Below are 19,042 nucleotides of genomic sequence, written 5' to 3' on the forward strand. Positions count from 1 at the left end.
GTTTTGTTATAATTTAATTGGGCATTAATTCAAGATTAACCTGTAGCTGCTCAGTATAACGCCACTTTTTAATTTCATACTAGTTCAACCACAGATTACATTCATTTCATTTCTACGTTTCTATTCTGTTGGCGGCACTTCTGTTGACATTAAAGAGAGAGAGAGAGAGAAAAAAAAAAACGGTGCTTAAATTCAAACACTGCTTTCGGTCAAAAATTTAAAATATTCTAGTTTTCAATTCACTAAATGTGATACATTCTGTGGTATCAAATAATGGCACAAAGTAGTTGCAATATTCGTTCTGGGACGAAGACTGGCCCCTCAGTAGAAGAATTTCAGCGAAAATTACATCGATGGTAAATTACGTATAGTCATAGCATTCATTCCTAATTTCTTGTTTATACGTTGTATTAGAGGCGTATTTCAGCTTTGACTGACTGTCAATTATATTAACACAATGAAAGTCTGATGTCAGTTCGCGAATTGTTGATTTTTTTCGGGTATGGAATTAGTGGCTCAGCCATTTTTGGTATAGCCAAAAATCTACGTTATACACTGGACTGGTTGTCATTATTTTTCTAACATCTTTGGTACTGAATATTAATTAATATTACCAGTGTTTTAAATATACTTGAGGTAATACTCCACAGTCCTAATAGTTGAGTGACAAAAAACAACACATTAATCAAACCTTCGCACTGTTACACTGTACACTAGCTTTTCCATGTCCTGTATTAAGACGAAAATTCGTGGGAAAAAACACATGACAGGTAGTTGTTAAATAACACCATGAGAATTGGTTTTTAGTTCAGTGATTTTCTGTTGCTTGCTTATCAGTGCTCAGTGGAGATATACTGCTAGATGAAAAATTCAGTCAGTGCAAGAGACAACGCAGATTTGCATCCCAGTCTATGCACACTTTCAACCTCAGAAAGTGGTGTATTTGAATAGCTGAGGTCAATTGTTAATTGTGGAATCATCTGAGTCTGTTTAAATCTCCCATTCATATTAGAAGGCTGTGATTGATTCTGAGAACAACAATACAAATGTTGAATTATGAGTCTACATACAGGCCTAGCCAGCAGACCAACCAACAGTCAGAAATGCTGCATCCTATGCTGTGCTAATTACCTCTGTTTCATTACGCAACAAGCCAATTCATAATGATCTTCCTTTTTGTACTGTACCGCTAAATGATTAAAGCAAAACAAGATGTTAGTCTAAGCTCTTAGTGACAAACTGAAGACTATAGTGAGATTGCTATGACAAGAGATCCAACTGTGCAACTGTGTTGCATGTGCCTATAGTACTAAATTTATGAACTACAAAGAACAAAAACAAGACATTAAAAACAAGCCCTGGTATCTTTTGGATGATGATAACACTAATTTTATTCTTCCACAGAAGCAAAAGCTTACTAGTGTGAAAGCACAGAGTGCAGGCTCTGACACCATCTCGTTGCCATAGGCAGTCAAACAACATGGGCCCAGAGCAATGAATATTAGTGAGAAAATGGGTACCTGAGGTTTTTGTGAGCAACTTCCCTTAGGGTGGATTTCAACCTGGCATCTACCTCCACACTTATATTAATTTTTTTATTTATGTACTTCATGGAGCTATGCCAGGGCTCCATGAGTGAATAAATCACAAGGTTGTTGAATGTGTACAACATTTACAATAGCTCTGTACTCCTTACTCTCGCATATTGTTTGTACACAAAATACCCCCATTTATAAAGACAAATAGGCGTTAACATTAAATTCATACTAACATTTTATAGTGCACTACATCATAATTCACATTGATTATACTTTGTTATAAAATTTTTGTAGAAAATATAATCATGTTTCAGGAATGTAAGCACCTAATCTTTTTATTATTTTGCCTTAAGACATGATGGTGACACCCTTATCACTGATCAAATAATAATGCATTCGATCTCTGGCACATGTCAAATGTGTTGCAGACCAATTTAACTTGTTATCCATGTGTAATTCCAGGAATTTGGAGGACTCTACATCCATTATTCCCCTATCACAACATTTAACTTTTATTTTTTCCTCAATTTTGTGTGTTGTGTAGGAATGTATGAGCTGTCATATATGTGCAAACAATAAGAGAATAGAAAATGGACAATATCTGCTTTGAATTGGTAGTTGGTATTTGAAATGTAGGTTGTGGTGATAGACCGATCTGTAGTGTCACACTGGAGATAATGATGTATTTGGTGCAGCTGGGAAAAATTAAGACATCTCCCATGGCTAACGCAGTGGGCCGCATAATCAGGTCAGGTCAGAATGCCACTGCATCAACACGAACTGCACTACGATACGAAGTTGGTTACTTCAGGCTGTCACCAAACAGGGTGACTAGAAGTATAAAAACATTGACAACAGTACAAAGTCAGAGCCATTGCAGCTACGATGGCCTGGTTGCATCACATCCATTGTGAGTTGTGTGACCAGAACTGGTGCAGTAGCAAAACAAGTGTGCTCCAAGCCAGCATAAATAGCTCTCATTTTTAGTCAGGATATCACAGTCTGCCAGCCACCAGTCTTAAGGAGTACCTACATCGGTGCATGATTCTACCAGTTTATATGTCTACAACTTGGAACTCTGATGCTACTAGCTGTGACACTGGTGCTGATGCCATGAGACTGGCTGGCCATTTAGAGTGCCTACTCCGGCTGCTGTCACGTTACATCCTGGTGGTCTCTGTTTCCTGTCTGGGTCGCCTATGCGGGAAACTTGTTGCTGCCTGGCTCTGCTCTCTATAAACTCTGCTTTTGGGAACTGCTACTTCTGATAGGGGTCACTAGTGTGCTCATGCCTGCATTGACTGCCTTTGCCTGGGGCTGCTAATCCAGTTGACCCATAGTTCCAGTCCTAGTGAATCAGTGGCTTGCCATACTGTTATGTCTATATGCTGCCGCATTTTGATTGCAGCTCCTTCCTTGACTTTTAATGTCCTGTGAGCTCTGGAATCCCAGGGCAACAAAACAACAGATTTACCAGGTGATTCAAAAAGAAAGAATAGATTTCAGATGTTTGGACAAACTGTGAAAGATAGAAATGCATTGCACATGTCACTGGATAGAGGATGGTTAAAAGTTTTGCCACAGCTTTGTTGTTGTTTGTTTGTAACAGCGTAGTGACTACATCACAAGAGAAATCTTTTTGTGTGTTGGAATTTGCGGAAAGTTAATCCATTGTTCAAGTGCAATGTGCATTCTGCAGCTGATTGAGCAAGAAGCCACGTCTGTACAAGCAGATTTGTGACTGGCTTACAGAATTTTTGGAAGTTTATTGGGAAGAAAACTCATCAGTCGAGCATGTCTGACATGAAATTAGAATTATATTAATACCTTCAGCTGCTAACAGGCATTGATATAAATCAACTGGGACAGGTGAAAATGTATGCCCTGACCGGGGCTCGAACCCGGGATCTCCTGCTTACAGGGCAGACGCTCTATCTATCTGAGCCACCGAGGGCACAGAGGATAGCGCGACTGCAGGGACTATCTTGCGCGCGCCTCTCGCGAGACCCACATTCTCACCTTGTTTGTCCACACACTACATTCGTAATGTCCGAGTCCCGGTCAGGGCAAACATTTTCACCTGTCCGTGTTGATATATATGAAAACCTGTTAGCAGCTGAAGGTATTAATATAATTCTAATTTCGTTCTAGTCGGCTGCAGGTTATCTGGACATGTCCGAAAGAACAGACACCATATCCATATAAGTATATAGTTCTGGCAACACCGGCCATGACCTTCTTCTGTGCGGATGCACACATATTCCCCGAACTCTTATGGGACTTGGTAAGGATGTTTTCCATGAGTAATGAGTGTGTTGGAGGGGGCACTACGAGTGTAGTGTGTGGACAAACAAGGTGAGAATGTGGGTCTTGTGGGAGGCGTGTGCGAGGTAGTCCCTGCAGTCACGCTATCCTTTGTGCCCTCTTCGGCTCAGATGGATAGAGCATCTGCCGTATAAGCAGGAGATCCCGGGTTCGAGTCCAGGTCGGGGCACACATTTTCGCCTGTCCCCGTTGATATATATCAACGCCTGTTAGCAGCTGAAGATATTAATATAATTCTAATTTCGTTCTAGACGGCTGCAGGTCTTCAATGGTGTCTGTTCTTTCAGACATGTCTGAAAGAACAGACACCATATCCATATAAGTATATATCTGACGTGTTCAGATGGAGCCCTTGGAAGTCCACAACATGTGTAGGCCAGGAACTTCAACTTCCTCAAATAACAGTGTGGCGTCTCCTGAAATGACATCTGCGTATGAAGCCTTACAAGTTGCAGGTACTGCAGCAAGTGCATCCCTGACAATATCAGAATGTACGAATTTTCCATTTCATTTCTCCAGAACATAGCAAAGGACGCTTTTTCCAAATGACTCATCTTTCAGGACAAATCAATGTTTCATCTACAGGGTAAAGTAAACTACCGTAATGTCATATGTGGTGTCAAGAAGTCCTTGTTGAACATGAAAGAAACTCACAAAAACTGGCTGTGTTTTGTACCGTTTCTGTTCACAAATTTTATGAACCATTCTTTTTGGTGGAGGAAACTGTGACAGGAATGTCATTCCTGGACATGCTGCGATATTGGTTGTTTTCCTCAATGGCATGAAAATTCTAGTGCTTTCATTTTTACACATGATGGCATCCCACCTTGCTTTCACCTTGAGATGCAATGTTCATTTTGAGACACTATGTTATGATGACAACACCATCCCACAATGTTGGATTTGAGGAGATGGACAAGATCTTGTTCATTGCTTTTGCCCTTCCATGTTATAAAAGACAAAGTCTTTGCCCCACATATGGCAGCTACTCTTCAAGAGCTGAGAAATCCAACATTGAAATTTTTGTTTCAATAAACATATATGCTTCATATGTGGAATGAAACTGACTACCATGTTTTGACATTTCTGGCGCAGCATGTGGTGCTCATGTTGAGTGTATGGTGTGGCGTCTGTTCAAACATAAAACCTTGAACCATCCTCTATCCAGTGACATGCATTATGTGTTTTTATCTTTCGTAGTTTGTAACAAACAAGTGAAATTTGTTCTTTCTTTCTGAATCACCCTGTACTTTCACTAGTAAATGAATGGTTTTCCAATGCTGTTTTTCTAATGTTTCATCGTGCTTCTAACAGGCACATACTCCCCCAGTCCACTGCAATCCATTCCTTCGGGTGGTGGTACTCTGACATCCAGACCTCGGTCTACCAAGTTCTGCAAACACCGGGGTGGCCATTTAACCCACTCACTAGTGTAGCACAAGTTCTAAATTAGGCTGCACAAGGTCTAAATAATGCTGAAAGGTGACAGTTTGGTTGTGAGTCAGCAAAGCAGTATCAAGTGCTTCAGTTAATATGTGCCGTGTTGACATTAACTATTGGACCATTTGAAGTGAACTATTCCAACATCTTTCCAAATATTGCATTTGCCACTCTCTTTATGCTGTTGTTCCCTATTAAACTGTGTGTGCTTACATGTAGATATTTTGTGGTTGTAACGGATCCAGTGATTCATCAGTGGTAACACACTTACTCAATGTTACATCTTCTCATCTGTTTTTTCGTATTTTCTTGCTCCAGATTTTGAAATGATTTTTCCTTCTCATTGGCAATTGTGTATATTTATTTTTTCCTGTTTTCTACATTAGTCTTTTCCTGACAAACGAATTTTTAAATCTCATAAAATTCATGTTCTAAATATTATAAAAAGCTAGAGAATCAACCATATTTATTTCAAGTATGGTAGTGTGGCTTCACCAATGCCATGGTTATTCCCATTTCAGTTGCTAGTAACCAGGCACTTCTCTTGTGTTATGCACGACTACAGTCTCTGTCATCAAGCCATGAATGGCCTTGTCATTGAAAGCGTGTGCTTTACTTGAAGACTGTGTTGACATTTCCACTTGTTAAGTTTAATAACAGCTGTAGGGCTTCTTCTGTTTTAATTGTGACTATAACATTGCTCCTTTCAGCTTCTCTTTGCCAGTTCTACATCTACATTCATATCTATACCTGCATACATACTCCTCAAGCCACCATATCGTGCATAGTGGAGGTTACCTTGTACCTCTACTAGTCATATCCGTTCCTGTTCTGCTCACAAATAGAGTGATTGAAAAACAACTGTCTATATGCCTCCACACAACTCATAAAAACATGTTCTCTAAACTTTCTCAGTAGCACTTCACGAAAAGAATGTTGTCTTCCCTCCGGGATTCCCATTTAGTTAGTTACATGTTCCATGGCTCATTTTGCATGATAAATTGTAATGATTTGGAATAAGTATTTTACGTTCACATGACAAATTAATTTGTACATGTGGTTACATTCTGAACATTTTTAAGTTTTTCAATTTTTTTATTTGTTTCTTATTTATTTATTTACATAGTTTATGCCCACATTTGAGCACTAAAATCAAACCTAATACAACAGAGTCTACAATGATTAAGTTTAGGTCTTAGCAGTCAGCAATTTTTTCGTTTCCCAAAACTTCTTCCAATTTTTTCGTTTCCCAAAGCTTCTTCATTCGTTGTGATCTGGCTGCTCGTTCTTCTGCAGATATGACATACTTCTTCCATTCTGATGGTTTGAATGTCAGCCATGTGTATTTGTTCTTCAGAAGCAGTTTCTCTTCTCTGTGTTGAATTTGGTGTGTGGTGATGTTCAGTTCACCCAGATCACTTTGTACTTCTTTAAACCAGATGTTTTACGTTTTACTGTTCCAGAAGTAGTCAAAAAGTTGCTTCTGGGTTCTAGTATTTGGTAGGTGAGATATGTGGCAGAAAAATGCAATCCTTCTTTTCCGCATTGTATCAATAATGGATTCACTTTCTTTATACACTACTGAATTGGGCAAAAGTCTCCACTGCCCATTAACTTGGTGTTTCTTACTGATAATTGTTCGGAATATTCTTCTATCAACTTTCTGCAATTTGTCAGTTGTTGGTTGAGTATTTAGTCTGAATAGTGTTTCACTTGCATGTGTTGTTTACGGTTTAATGACGGTGGAGTAATGTCCAAATTTAGCATTTATTGAGAGAGATCATTTTTTGTAGCTTGGTCACATGTTCCACTGTCTATTACTGCTCTTTCATTAACATTTCTTATTAATATATGTGAGTTAGAACTTCCTACCTGCCATCTTTTACACATTACAGTAATAGAAATTCTTTTACATAATATAAAGAGTTGTCAAGGAGAAGCTATTTCAGTTTGTTTTCATATTTTATTTTGTGTCTGTCAGACATTTTATATCAGTGGGTAAGTGATCAAAAATTTTTGTTGCAGCATATTGCACCCCTTTTTGTGTTAGAGATACCCTTAATGTGGACTAATGAAGGTTCTTTATTGTATTGTAATTATGTACATTATTGTTCCTTTTGAACTGTAATGGATTATTTAAACAACAAAATTCATTGTTGTTGTTGTTGTGGTCTTCAGTCCTGAGACTGGTTTGATGCAGCCCTCCATGCTACTCTATCCTGTGCAAGCCTTTTCATCTCCCAGTACCTACTGCAACCCACATCCTTCTGAATCTGCTTAGTGTATTCATCTCTTGGTCTCCCTCTACGATTTTTACCCTCCACGCTGCCCTCCAATACTAAATTGGTGATCCCTTGATGCCTCAGAACATGTCCTACCAACCGATCCCTTCTTCTGGTCAAGTTGTGCCACAAACTTCTCTTCTCCCCAATCCTATTCAATACTTCCTCATTAGTTATGTGATCTACCCATCTAATCTTCAGCATTCTTCTGTAGCACCACATTTCGAAAGCTTCTATTCCCTTCTTGTCCAAACTATTTATCGTCCATGTTTCACTTCCATACATGGCTACACTCCATACGAATACTTTCAGAAATGACTTCCTGACACTTAAATCAATACTGGATGTTAACAAAATCAATACTGGATGTTAACAAATTTCTCTTCTTCAGAAATGCTTTCCTTGCCATTGCCAGCCTACATTTTATATCCTCTCTACTTCGACCATCATCAGTTATTTTACTCCCCAAATAGCAAAACTCCGTTACTACTTTAAATGTCTCATTTCCTAATCTAATTCCCTCAGCATCAGCCGACTTAATTAGACTACATTCCATTATCCTTGTTTTGCTTTTGTTGATGTTCATCTTATATCCTCCTTTCAAGACACTGTCCATTCCATTCAACTGCTCTTCCAAGTCCTTTGCTGTCTCTGACAGAATTACAATGTCATCGGCGAACCTCAAAGTTTTTATTCCTTCTCCATGAATTTTAATACCTACTCCGAATTTTTCTTTTGTTTCCTTTACTGCTTGCTCAATATACAGATTGAACAACATCCCAGCCACTGCTTCCCTTTCATGTCCCTCGACTCTTATAACTGCCATCTGGTTTCTGTACAAATTGTAAATAGCCTTTCGCTCCCTGTATTTTACCCCTGCCACCTTTAGAATTTGAAAGAGAGTATTCCAGTCAACATTGTCAAAAGCTTTCTCTAAGTCTACAAATGCTAGAAACGTAGGTTTGCCTTTCCTTAATCTTTCTTCTAAGATAAGTCGTAAGGTCAGTATTGCCTCACGTGTTCCAGTGTTTCTACGGAATCCAAACTGATCTTCCCCGAGGTTGGCTTCTACTAGTTTTTCCATTCGTCTGTAAAGAATTCGTGTTAGTATTTTGCAGCTGTGACTTATTAAGCTGATAGTTCGGTAATTTTCACATCTGTCAACACCTGCTTTCTTTGGGATTGGAATTATTATATTCTTCTTGAAGTCTGAGGGTATTTCGCCTGTTTCATACATCTTGCTCACCAGATGGTAGAGTTTTGTCAGGACTGGCTCTCCCACGGCCGCCAGTAGTTCCAATGGAATATTGTCTACTCCGGGGGCCTAGTTTCGACTCAGGTCTTTCAGTGCTCTGTCAAACTCTTCACGCAGTATCATATCTCCCATTTCATCTTCATCTACATCCTCTTCCATTTCCATAATATTGTCCTCAAGTACATCGCCCTTGTATAGACCCTCAATATACTCCTTCCACCTTTTTGCTTTCCCTTCTTTGCTTAGAACTGGGTTTCCATCTGAGCTCTTGATATTCATACAAGTCGTTCTCTTATCTCCAAAGGTCTCTTTAATTTTCCTGTAGGCGGTATCTATCTTACCCCTAGTGAGATAGGCCTCTACATCCTTACATTTGTCCTCTAGCCATCCCTGCTTAGCCATTTTGCACTTCCTGTTGATCTCATTTTTGAGACGTTTGTATTCCTTTTTGCCTGTTTCACTTACTGCATTTTTATATTTTCTCCTTTCATCAATTAAATTCAATATTTCTTCTGTTACCCAAGGATTTCTACTAGCCCTCGTCTTTTTACCTACTTGATCCTCTGCTGCCTTCACTATTTCATCCCTCAAAGCTACCCATTCTTCTTCTACTGTATTTATTTCCCCCATTCCTGTCAATTGCTCCCTTATGCTCTCCCTGAATCTCTGTACCACCTCTGGTTCTTTTAGTTTATCCAGGTCCCATCTCCTTAAATTCCCACCTTTTTGTAGTTTCTTCAGTTTTAATCTACAGGTCATAACCAATAGATTGTGGTCAGAGTCCACATCTGCCCCTGGAAATGTCTTACAATTTAAAATCTGGTTCCTAAATCTCTGTCTTACCATTATATAATCTATCTCATACCTTTTAGTATCTCCAGGGTTCTTCCATGTATACAACCTTCTTTCATGATTCTTAAACCAAGTGTTAGTTATGATTATGTTGTGCTCTGTGCAAAATTCGACCAGGCGGCTTCCTCTTTCATTTCTGTCCCCCAATCCATATTCACCCACTATGTTTCCTTCTCTCCCTTTTCCTACACTCGAATTCCAGTCACCCATGACTATTAAATTTTCGTCTCCCTTCACAATCTGAATAATTTCTTTTATTTCATCATACATTTCTTCAATTTCTTCGTCATCTGCAGAGCTAGTTGGCATATAAACTTGTACTACTGTAGTAGGTGTGGGCTTCGTATCTATCTTGGCCACAATAATGTGTTCACTATGCTGTTTGTAGTAGCTTACCCGCATTCCTATTTTCCTATTCATTATTAAACCTACTCCTGCATTACCCCTATTTGATTTTGTGTTTATAACCCTGTAGTCACCTGACCAGAAGTCTTGTTCCTCCTGCCACCGAACTTCACTAATTCCCACTATATCTAACTTCAACCTATCCATTTCCCTTTTTAAATTTTCTAACCTACCTGCCCGATTAAGGGATCTGACATTCCACGCTCCGATCCATAGAACGCCAGTTTTGTTTCTCCTGATAACGACATCCTCTTGAGTAGTCCCCGCCCGGAGATCCGAATGGGGGACTATTTTACCTCCGGAATATTTTACCCAAGAGGACGCCATCATCATGTAATCATACAGTAAAGCTGCATGCCCTCGGGAAAAATTACGGCTGTAGTTTCCCCTTGCTTTCAGCCGTTCGCAGTACCAGCACAGCAAGGCCGTTTTGGTTATTGTTACAAGGCCAGATCAGTCAATCATCCAGACTGTTGCCCTTGCAACTACTGAAAAGGCTGCTGCCCCTCTTCAGGAACCACACGTTTGTCTGGCCTCTCAGCAGATACCCCTCCGTTGTGGTTGCACCTACGGTACGGCTATCTGTATCGCTGAGGCACGCAAGCCTCCCCACCAACGGCAAGGTCCATGGTTCATGGGGGGGGACAAATTCATAGAGGAATAAATATACTGTGAAGCAGTAGTCAGAATGCCTAACTCGTTAAACAGATATCTACAAGAAGATCATGGGTGAGCATCGCATAGTATTCTTAGAGCACATTTTTGTGCAATTGAGACATTCTTTCTTTAAGATGAGTTACCCCAGAGCATTATACCACATGACATTACTAAATGAAAATATGTGAAATATGCCAACTTACTGATATGTCTCTCCCCAAGATTTGCAATGGTTTGAAATGCAATTGTGGCTGAACTAAGTTGTTTTAGGAGTTCCCAAATGTGTACTTTCTGTAAATTGTGATCATTATGGACTACTAACAATTTTGAAGTTTCCACTCTGTTTATTGTTCCCTCAGCATATGTTACATTTGTAAAATGTGGTGAGTGAACATGTAAATGGCATTCTCGGTAGAGCAACACTTCTGAAACCCAAATTGTGATTTCTACATCTACTGGTATGTCTACACATGGCCCAATGCCCCTACATGTGCAGAAATGAAAATGTTGTCTCTTTTTTAAAATGGAAGGTGAGGTCATTCATCGAAAAACAGTCAATGGTCCTTTTAAGATTTGTTTTTTACCATTTCTTCTGTTTCTGTTCATGTTCTTGGATTGATTATAATACTACAGTCATGTGCAAAAAGAACTAATTTTGCTTGTTGTATATTAGACAAAAGATTGTTTACATGTATGAGGAATAGTAATGGACCTAAGAGTGAACCTTGGGGAACCCCATTACATGATTTCTCCTCAGAGTTACGTCACTGGACTGTGTTACTGGAATCAGTAAGTACTACTTTCTGTATTCTTTTGGTTAGATGACACTATAAATTGATTGGTTATACCATCAATCTCGTAAAACTTCAATTAATCTGTGATTCACACCGTCAAAAGCCTTAGAGAGGTCGCAGTCATGGGTAAAGCAGGTGGTGGACTTTGGTTTATTGGTAGAATACTAGGGAAGTGCAATTAGTCTACTAAAGAGATTGCTTACAAATCACTGGTGTGAGCCATCCTACAATATTGCTATGTATGGGATCCGTACCAGATAGGATTAACAGGGGATATTGATCATATACAGAGAAGGGCAACAAATGGTCATAGGGTTGTTTAATCCATGGGCGAGTGTTACAGAGATACTGAAGGAACTGAAATGAAAGACACTTGAAGATAGACATAAACTATCCGGAGAAAGTCTATTAACAAAGTTTCAAGAACAGCTTTAATTACTCTAGAGATATACTTCTATAGGGATATAATACAACACCCTACACAGGGATTAAAATCATTACTGCATGTAAATCATACTAGTCTTTTCATCAAAAGACACAATGCAGCAGATGTACAGGAGGTCTGCTTGATGACAGAAATAGCAGAAACATGTTTTAGACAATGGCAGTGAGATATATGAGAACAGTATGGGTGAGCTTTAGAGATGAAAGAGCAAAATTTGGAAACAATATAATCCTAGAATTATGGGACTGTACCAGTGAACAAACATCTTGTATGAAGTTTCTGGCATACTAGTTAGAAGAGCATTTAAGATGTGAAAAATACATTGAAGTAGTGAACAAGAGGTTGTGTGTGTGTGTGTGTGTGTGTGTGTGTGTGTGTGTGTGTGTGTGTGAGAGAGAGAGAGAGAGAGAGAGACCGTAGAAGTGATGAAACATGTACTAGAATATAAAATTTTCAAAATATAATGGGCAGTGAAATGAAAAAGAGACAGGTAGAAAAAAAAGTGAGTAAGTTGTTTATTATTTTAAAAATAATTGCCATAACTGTTAATACACTTTTTCCACTATGGATTAGATTAGATGTGACATGTTCCACATCCACGAGGATCTCCTCAGTATGGATCTATGGAACGAAAAACTAATCTAATCTAATCTCTAATCTAATCTGCACAGAGGCATTCAAACAATCATTCTTCCTGAGCTCCATATATGAATGTAATAGGAAGAAACCATAAGAACTGGTACAATGGGATGCAGCTTCTTTCATATAGTACTTCATTATAGATCACTGTATCATCTGCAAAAAGCCTGATTTTACTATTAATACTGTCTGCAAGGTAATGACTATACAACATGAATAGCAAGGGTCCCAAAACACTACCTTGGGGCACACCTGGAGTTACTTCTACATCTTCACGTGATCAATGTTTTTGAAATCAATGATGGTTGGCATTGAGGAGATCATTCTGTTCGAAAAACCTCATTATGTTTGGGCTCAGAATATGTTATAAGATTCTACAATAAATTGATGTCAAGGATATTGGATGGTAGTTTTGTGGATGACTTCTACTACCCTTCTTGTAGATGGGTGTGACCTGTGCTGACTCCCAACGGCTAGGCACGGTTTTCTGTTCCAGGAATCTGTGATTGATAATATTTTTAAGAGGGGCTAACACAGCCACAAATTCAATACAGAATCTGAAGGGATATCATTGGGCTCTTGAGGTTTATTCAGCTTTAATGATTTCACTTGTTTCTCACTCACTACTACTGATTCCACCACTGGCACTAATACTGATTTCACTCATCTTTTCAGTGGTATGAGAATTAAATTGGGATAGTTTTCATGGTTTTCCTTTGTACAGGAAATTTTGAAAACAGAGTTAAGCAATTCAGATTTTGCTTCGCTGTTCTCAGTTTCAGTTCCTGTCTCATTCGCTAGGGACTGGACACTAACTTTGGTGCCACTAAGAGCCTTCACATACAACTAGAATTTCTTTGGGTTTTGTGAAAGATAATTTGACAGTATTCTGCTACGGTAGTCACAGAAGGCTTCACGCTTTGCTCTCTTGACAGCCAAACGACTTTCATTCAGCATCACTTTGCCAATAGTCCTATTCTTTGTTTTATGTATCTTATGCAGTAATCTCAGTTTTCTTAGAAGTTTCTTTACAGTGACTGCATACCATGGAGGGTCCTCTCCCATTATGACCTGTTCTACTGGGCACATATCTATTCAGTGCATGGTCAACTATTCTTTTAAATTTGAGTCAGAGTTCCTTTACATACTCCCGCCCTGTGCTGAAAGTTTCAAGTTCCTCATTGAGATATGACACCATTGATTTTTTATCTATTTTATTGAAAACACACACACACACACACACACACACACACACACACACACACACACACATTCCACGAGGGAAAAATTTTATATAAAAACAAAGATGAGGAGACTTACCGAACGAAAGCGCTGGCAGGTCGATAGACACACAAACAAACACAAACATACACACAAAATTCAAGCTTTCGCAACAAACTGTTGCCCCATCAGGAAAGAGGAAAGGAGAGGGGAAGACGAAAGGAAGTGGGTTTTAAGGGAGAGGGTAAGGAGTCATTCCAATCCCGGGAGCGGAAAGACTTACCTTAGGGGGAAAAAAGGACAGGTATACACTCGCACACACACACATATCCATCCGCACATACACAGACACATACACAGACAAAATGTCTGCTTGTGTCTGCCATGGCTGTTCCCTTTAATTGTTGGTATGTCTGGCCTTCAAAAGTGAAGAAGTTGTGGGTCTGGATGAAGCTGGCTAAGGTAATGAGGAAAGAGGTTTTAGGTAGGGTGGCAGGTGATCGGCGTGAAAGGAAATGCTCCATAGCAGCGAGGCCCTGGACGTGCGGAATATTTGTGTATAAGGACGTGCCGGAAACCATCCTTGTAACCATTGATGCCATGTCCTTATACACAAATATTCCGCACGTCCAGGGCCTCGCTGCGATGGAGCATTTCCTTTCATGCCGATCACCTGCCACCCTACCTAAAACCTCTTTCCTCATTACCTTAGCCAGCTTCATCCTGACCCACAACTTCTTCACTTTTGAAGGCCAGACATACCAACAATTAAAGGGAACAGCCATGGGTACCAGGATGTCCCCCTCGTACGCCAACCTATTCATGGGTCGCTTAGAGGAAGCCTTCTTGGTTACCCAAGTCTGCCAACCCAAAGTTTGGTACAGATTTATTGATGACATCTTCATGATCTGGACTCACAGTGAAGAAGAACTCCAGAATTTCCTCTCCAACCTCAACTCCTTTGGTTCCATCAGATTCACCTGGTCCTATTCCAAATCCCATGCCACTTTCCTTGACGTTGACCTCCACCTGTCCAATGGCCAACTTCACACGTCCGTCCACATCAAACCCACCAACAAGCAACAGTACCTCCATTATGACAGCTGCCACCCATTCCACATCAAACGGTTCCTTCCCTACAGCCTAGGTCTTCGTGGCAAACGAATCTGCTCCAGTCCGGAATCCCTGAATCATTACACCAACAACCTGAAAACAGCTTTCGCATCCCGCAACTACCCTCCCGACCTGGTACAGAAGCAAATAACCAGAGCCACTTCCTCGTCCCCTCAAACCCAGAATCCCCCACAGAAGAACCACAAAAGTGCCCCACTTGTGACAGGATACTTTCCGGGACTGGACCAGACTCTGAATGTGGCTCTCCAGCAGGGATACGACTTCCTCAAATCCTGCCCTGAAATGAGATCCATCCTTCATGAAATCCTCCCCACTCCGCCAAGAGTGTCTTTCCGCCGTCCACCTAACCTTCGTAACCTGTTAGTTCATCCCTATGAAATCCCCAAACCACCTTCCCTACCCTCTGGCTCCTATCCTTGTAACCGCCCCCGATGCAAAACCTGTCCCATGCACCCTCCCACCGCCACCTACTCCAGTCCTGTAACCCGGAAGGTGTACATGATCAAAGGCAGAGCCACGTGTGAAAGCACCCACGTGATTTACCAACTGACCTGCCTACACTGTGATGCATTCTATGTGGGAATGACCAGCAACAAACTGTCCATTCGCATGAATGGACACAGGCAGACAGTGTTTGTTGGTAATGAGGATCACCCTGTGGCTAAACATGCCTTGGTGCACAGCCAGCACATCTTGGCACAGTGTTACACCATCCGGGTTATCTGGATACTTCCCACCAACACCAACCTATCCGAACTCCGGAGATGGGAACTTGCTCTTCAATATATCCTCTCTTCCCGTTACCCACCAGGCCTCAATCTCCGCTAATTTCAAGTTGCCGCCACTCATACCTCACCTGTCTTTCAACAACTTCTTTGCCTCTACACTTCTGCCTCGACTGACATCTCTGCCCAAACTCTTTGTCTTTAAATATGTCTGCTTGTGTCTGTATGTGTGGATGGATATGTGCGTGTGTGCGAGTGTATACCTGTCCTTTTTTCCCCCTAAGGTAAGTCTTTCCGCTCCCGGGATTGGAATGACTCCTTACCCTCTCCCTTAAAACCCACTTCCTTTCGTCTTCCCCTCTCCTTCCCTCTTTCCTGATGAGGCAACAGTTTGTTGCGAAAGCTTGAATTTTGTGTGTGTGTTTGTGTTTCTATCGACCTGCCAGCACTTTCGTTCGGTAAGTCACATCATCTTTGTTTTTTTTATATATATATATATATATATATATATATATATATGCTTGTTTTAGTTGTCCTTTGTACTTTGGTAATCATTGTTGCCACAGGTGCATCATGATCACTGATACTAGATTTGATGTGATGTGGACATTCTCAAAGAGGTCAGGTCTATTTGTTGCCATTAGATCCAATATATTTTGATCATGAGTCGGGTTCATAACTATCAGTTCTAGGTTCCAGGGCCTCGCTGCGATGGAGCACTTCCTTTCACGCCGATCACCTGCCGCCCTACCTAAAACCTCTTTCCTCATTACCTTAGCCAGCTTCATCCTGACCCACAACTTCTTCACTTTTGAAGGCCAGACATACCAACAATTAAAGGGAACAGCCATGGGTACCAGGATGGCCCCCTCGTACGCCAACCTATTCATGGGTCGCTTAGAGGAAGCCTTCCTGGTTACCCAGGCCTGCCAACCCGAAGTTTGGTACAGATTTATTGATGACATTTTCGTGATCTGGACTCACAGTGAAGAAGAACTCCAGAATTTCCTCTCCAACCTCAACTCCTTTGGTTCCATCAGATTCACCTGGTCCTACTCCAAATCCCATGCCACTTTCCTTGACGTTGACCTCCACCTGTCCAATGGCCAGCTTCACACGTCCGTCCACATTAAACCCACCAACAAGCAACAGTACCTCCATTATGACAGCTGCCACCCATTCCACATCAAACGGTCCCTTCCCTACAGCCTAGGTCTTCGTGGCAAACGAATCTGCTCCAGTCCGGAATCCTTGAACCATTACACCAACAACCTAAAAACAGCTTTTGCATCCCGTAACTACCCTCCCGACCTGGTACAGAAGCAAATAACCAGAGCCACATCCTCATCTCCTCAAACCCGGAACCTTCCACAGAAGAACCCCAAAAGTGCCCCACTTGTGACAGGATACTTTCCGGGACTGGATCAGATTCTGAATGTGGCTCTCCAGCAGGGATACGACTTCCTCAAATCCTGCCCTGAAATGAGATCCATCCTTCATGAAATCCTCCCCACTCCACCAAGAGTGTCTTTCCGCCGTCCACCTAACCTTCGCAACCTCTTAGTTCATCCCTATGAAATCCCCAAACCACCTTCCCTACCCTCTGGCTCCTACCCCTGTAACCGCCCCCGGTGTAAAACCTGTCCCATGCACCCTCCCACCACCACCTATTCCAGTCCTGTAACCCGGAAGGTGTACACGATCAAAGGCAGAGCCACGTGTGAAAGCACCCACGTGATTTACCAACTGACCTGCCTACACTGTGAAGCGTTCTATGTGGGAATGACCAGCAACAAACTGTCCATTCGCATGAATGGACACAGGCAGACAGTGTTTGTTGGTAATGAGGATCACCCTGTGGCTAAACATGCCTTGGTGCACGGCCAGCACATCTTGGCACAGTGTTACACCGTCCGGGTTATCTGGATACTTCCCACTAACACCAACCTGTCAGAACTCCGGAGATGGGAACTTGCCCTTCAGCATATCCTTTCTTCTCGCTATCCGCCAGGCCTCAATCTCCGCTAATTTCTAATTTCAATTTGCCGCCGCTCATACCCCACCTGTCTTTCAACTTCATCTTTGCCTCTGTACATCCGCCCCGACTGACATCTCTGCCCAAACTCTTTGCCTTTACAAATGTCTGCTTGTGTCTGTGTATGTGTGGATGGATATGTGTGTGTGTGCGCGAGTGTATACCTGTCCTTTTTTCCCCCTAAGGTAAGTCTTTCCGCTCCCGGGATTGGAATGACTCCTTACCCTCTCCCTTAAAACCCATATCCTTTTGTCTTTCCTTCTCCTTCCCTCTTTCCTGACGAGGCAACCATTGGTTGCGAAAGCTAGAATTTTGTGTGTATGTTTGTGTTTGTTTGTGTGTCTATCGACCTGCCAGCGCTTTTGTTTGGTAAGTTTCATCATCTTTCTTTTTAGATATATTTTTCCCACGTGGAATGTTTCCCTCTATTATATTCATATCATTAATTTGAAGCCAACAATCACGTTTGTTATTGTTATCGTTATTGTTATTGTCACTGTTACATTTCGAAGTCTTTTCTGTCGTCTTATTTCCTCCTTCTGTTTTTGCCAGCAGTTTCACTTTCTATTCACCTTCTCCTTTTTACCGTAATCCAGTATACAATTTTATCCCGTCGATATACACTCAATAATACGTAATAATACGTAAATCACTTCGAAACCATAACCAAAAAAAAAAAAAAAAAAAAAAAAAAAAAATTTTTTTTTTTTTTTTTTTCCGCTTTGCTGCTATAAAATCCACCGTTTCCAGCCCACAAACAGTTCCTTTTAGCTATTAAACAACCCTTTCGGCAGTTTTAATAACTTTTGCTTTATTTCCATTTCCGTTTTTCTCACATCACCGATCATTTTTAGCCGCTTCCCACAGGTTTTAACGTCATTATTTCTTCATCAAACAATTGTTAGCTTCATTTCCATAATCTGCCACCACCAAACCACTCCTTTTAATACATCCTCATGTAGTTTTTTCGAAATTTTCCCGAATTTCTCCACCCTTTAACGTGTTTTGGCGGCAACACAACCACCTAACCTTTATGCACATCATTATCTACCTACGCAAGTTCACCACAGGATCAACATAGCCCAGCCCTAACCAACCCTTTTTCGCCTTTTTTCACACCAGATCTCCATTTGCTTTCTAATTTTACCTTTATCTCTCCCCATATATTTTTTCATATTTATTTTCATTTTCATTTCAGCCTCGTGTTCCACTTTCCACCTTCTAGTACCATGTCACCCTCACAACACCTTCACAACGACCCCATTAAGTTTTATGTACATTCCCTCCGCAAACAT

General features: G+C 40.9%; 1 protein-coding gene and 1 non-coding gene across 3 annotated transcripts in view; one reads left to right on the plus strand and one right to left on the minus strand.

The window, feature by feature from the left end:
- The first annotated feature begins 175 nt into the window (after positions 1-175).
- The window catches only part of LOC124804781, a 157,121-nt gene continuing 138,254 nt past the window's right edge, over positions 176-19,042 (plus strand). The window contains exon 1 of one of the 2 annotated variants that reach the window (XM_047265106.1): positions 176-356. In XM_047265106.1, the coding sequence (XP_047121062.1) occupies positions 274-356 (83 nt within the window). In that variant the 5' untranslated portion in view covers positions 176-273. The remainder of the gene's footprint in view (positions 357-19,042) is intronic. The other variant, XM_047265107.1, reaches the window with a different exon arrangement.
- Positions 3,419-3,493, minus strand: Trnat-ugu. Its single transcript has one exon. It is a non-coding gene; the product is annotated as a tRNA-Thr (tRNA).

Source organism: Schistocerca piceifrons, chromosome 7 (genome assembly GCF_021461385.2).
Source record: "Schistocerca piceifrons isolate TAMUIC-IGC-003096 chromosome 7, iqSchPice1.1, whole genome shotgun sequence".
Taxonomy (NCBI): Eukaryota; Metazoa; Arthropoda; class Insecta; order Orthoptera; family Acrididae; genus Schistocerca; species Schistocerca piceifrons.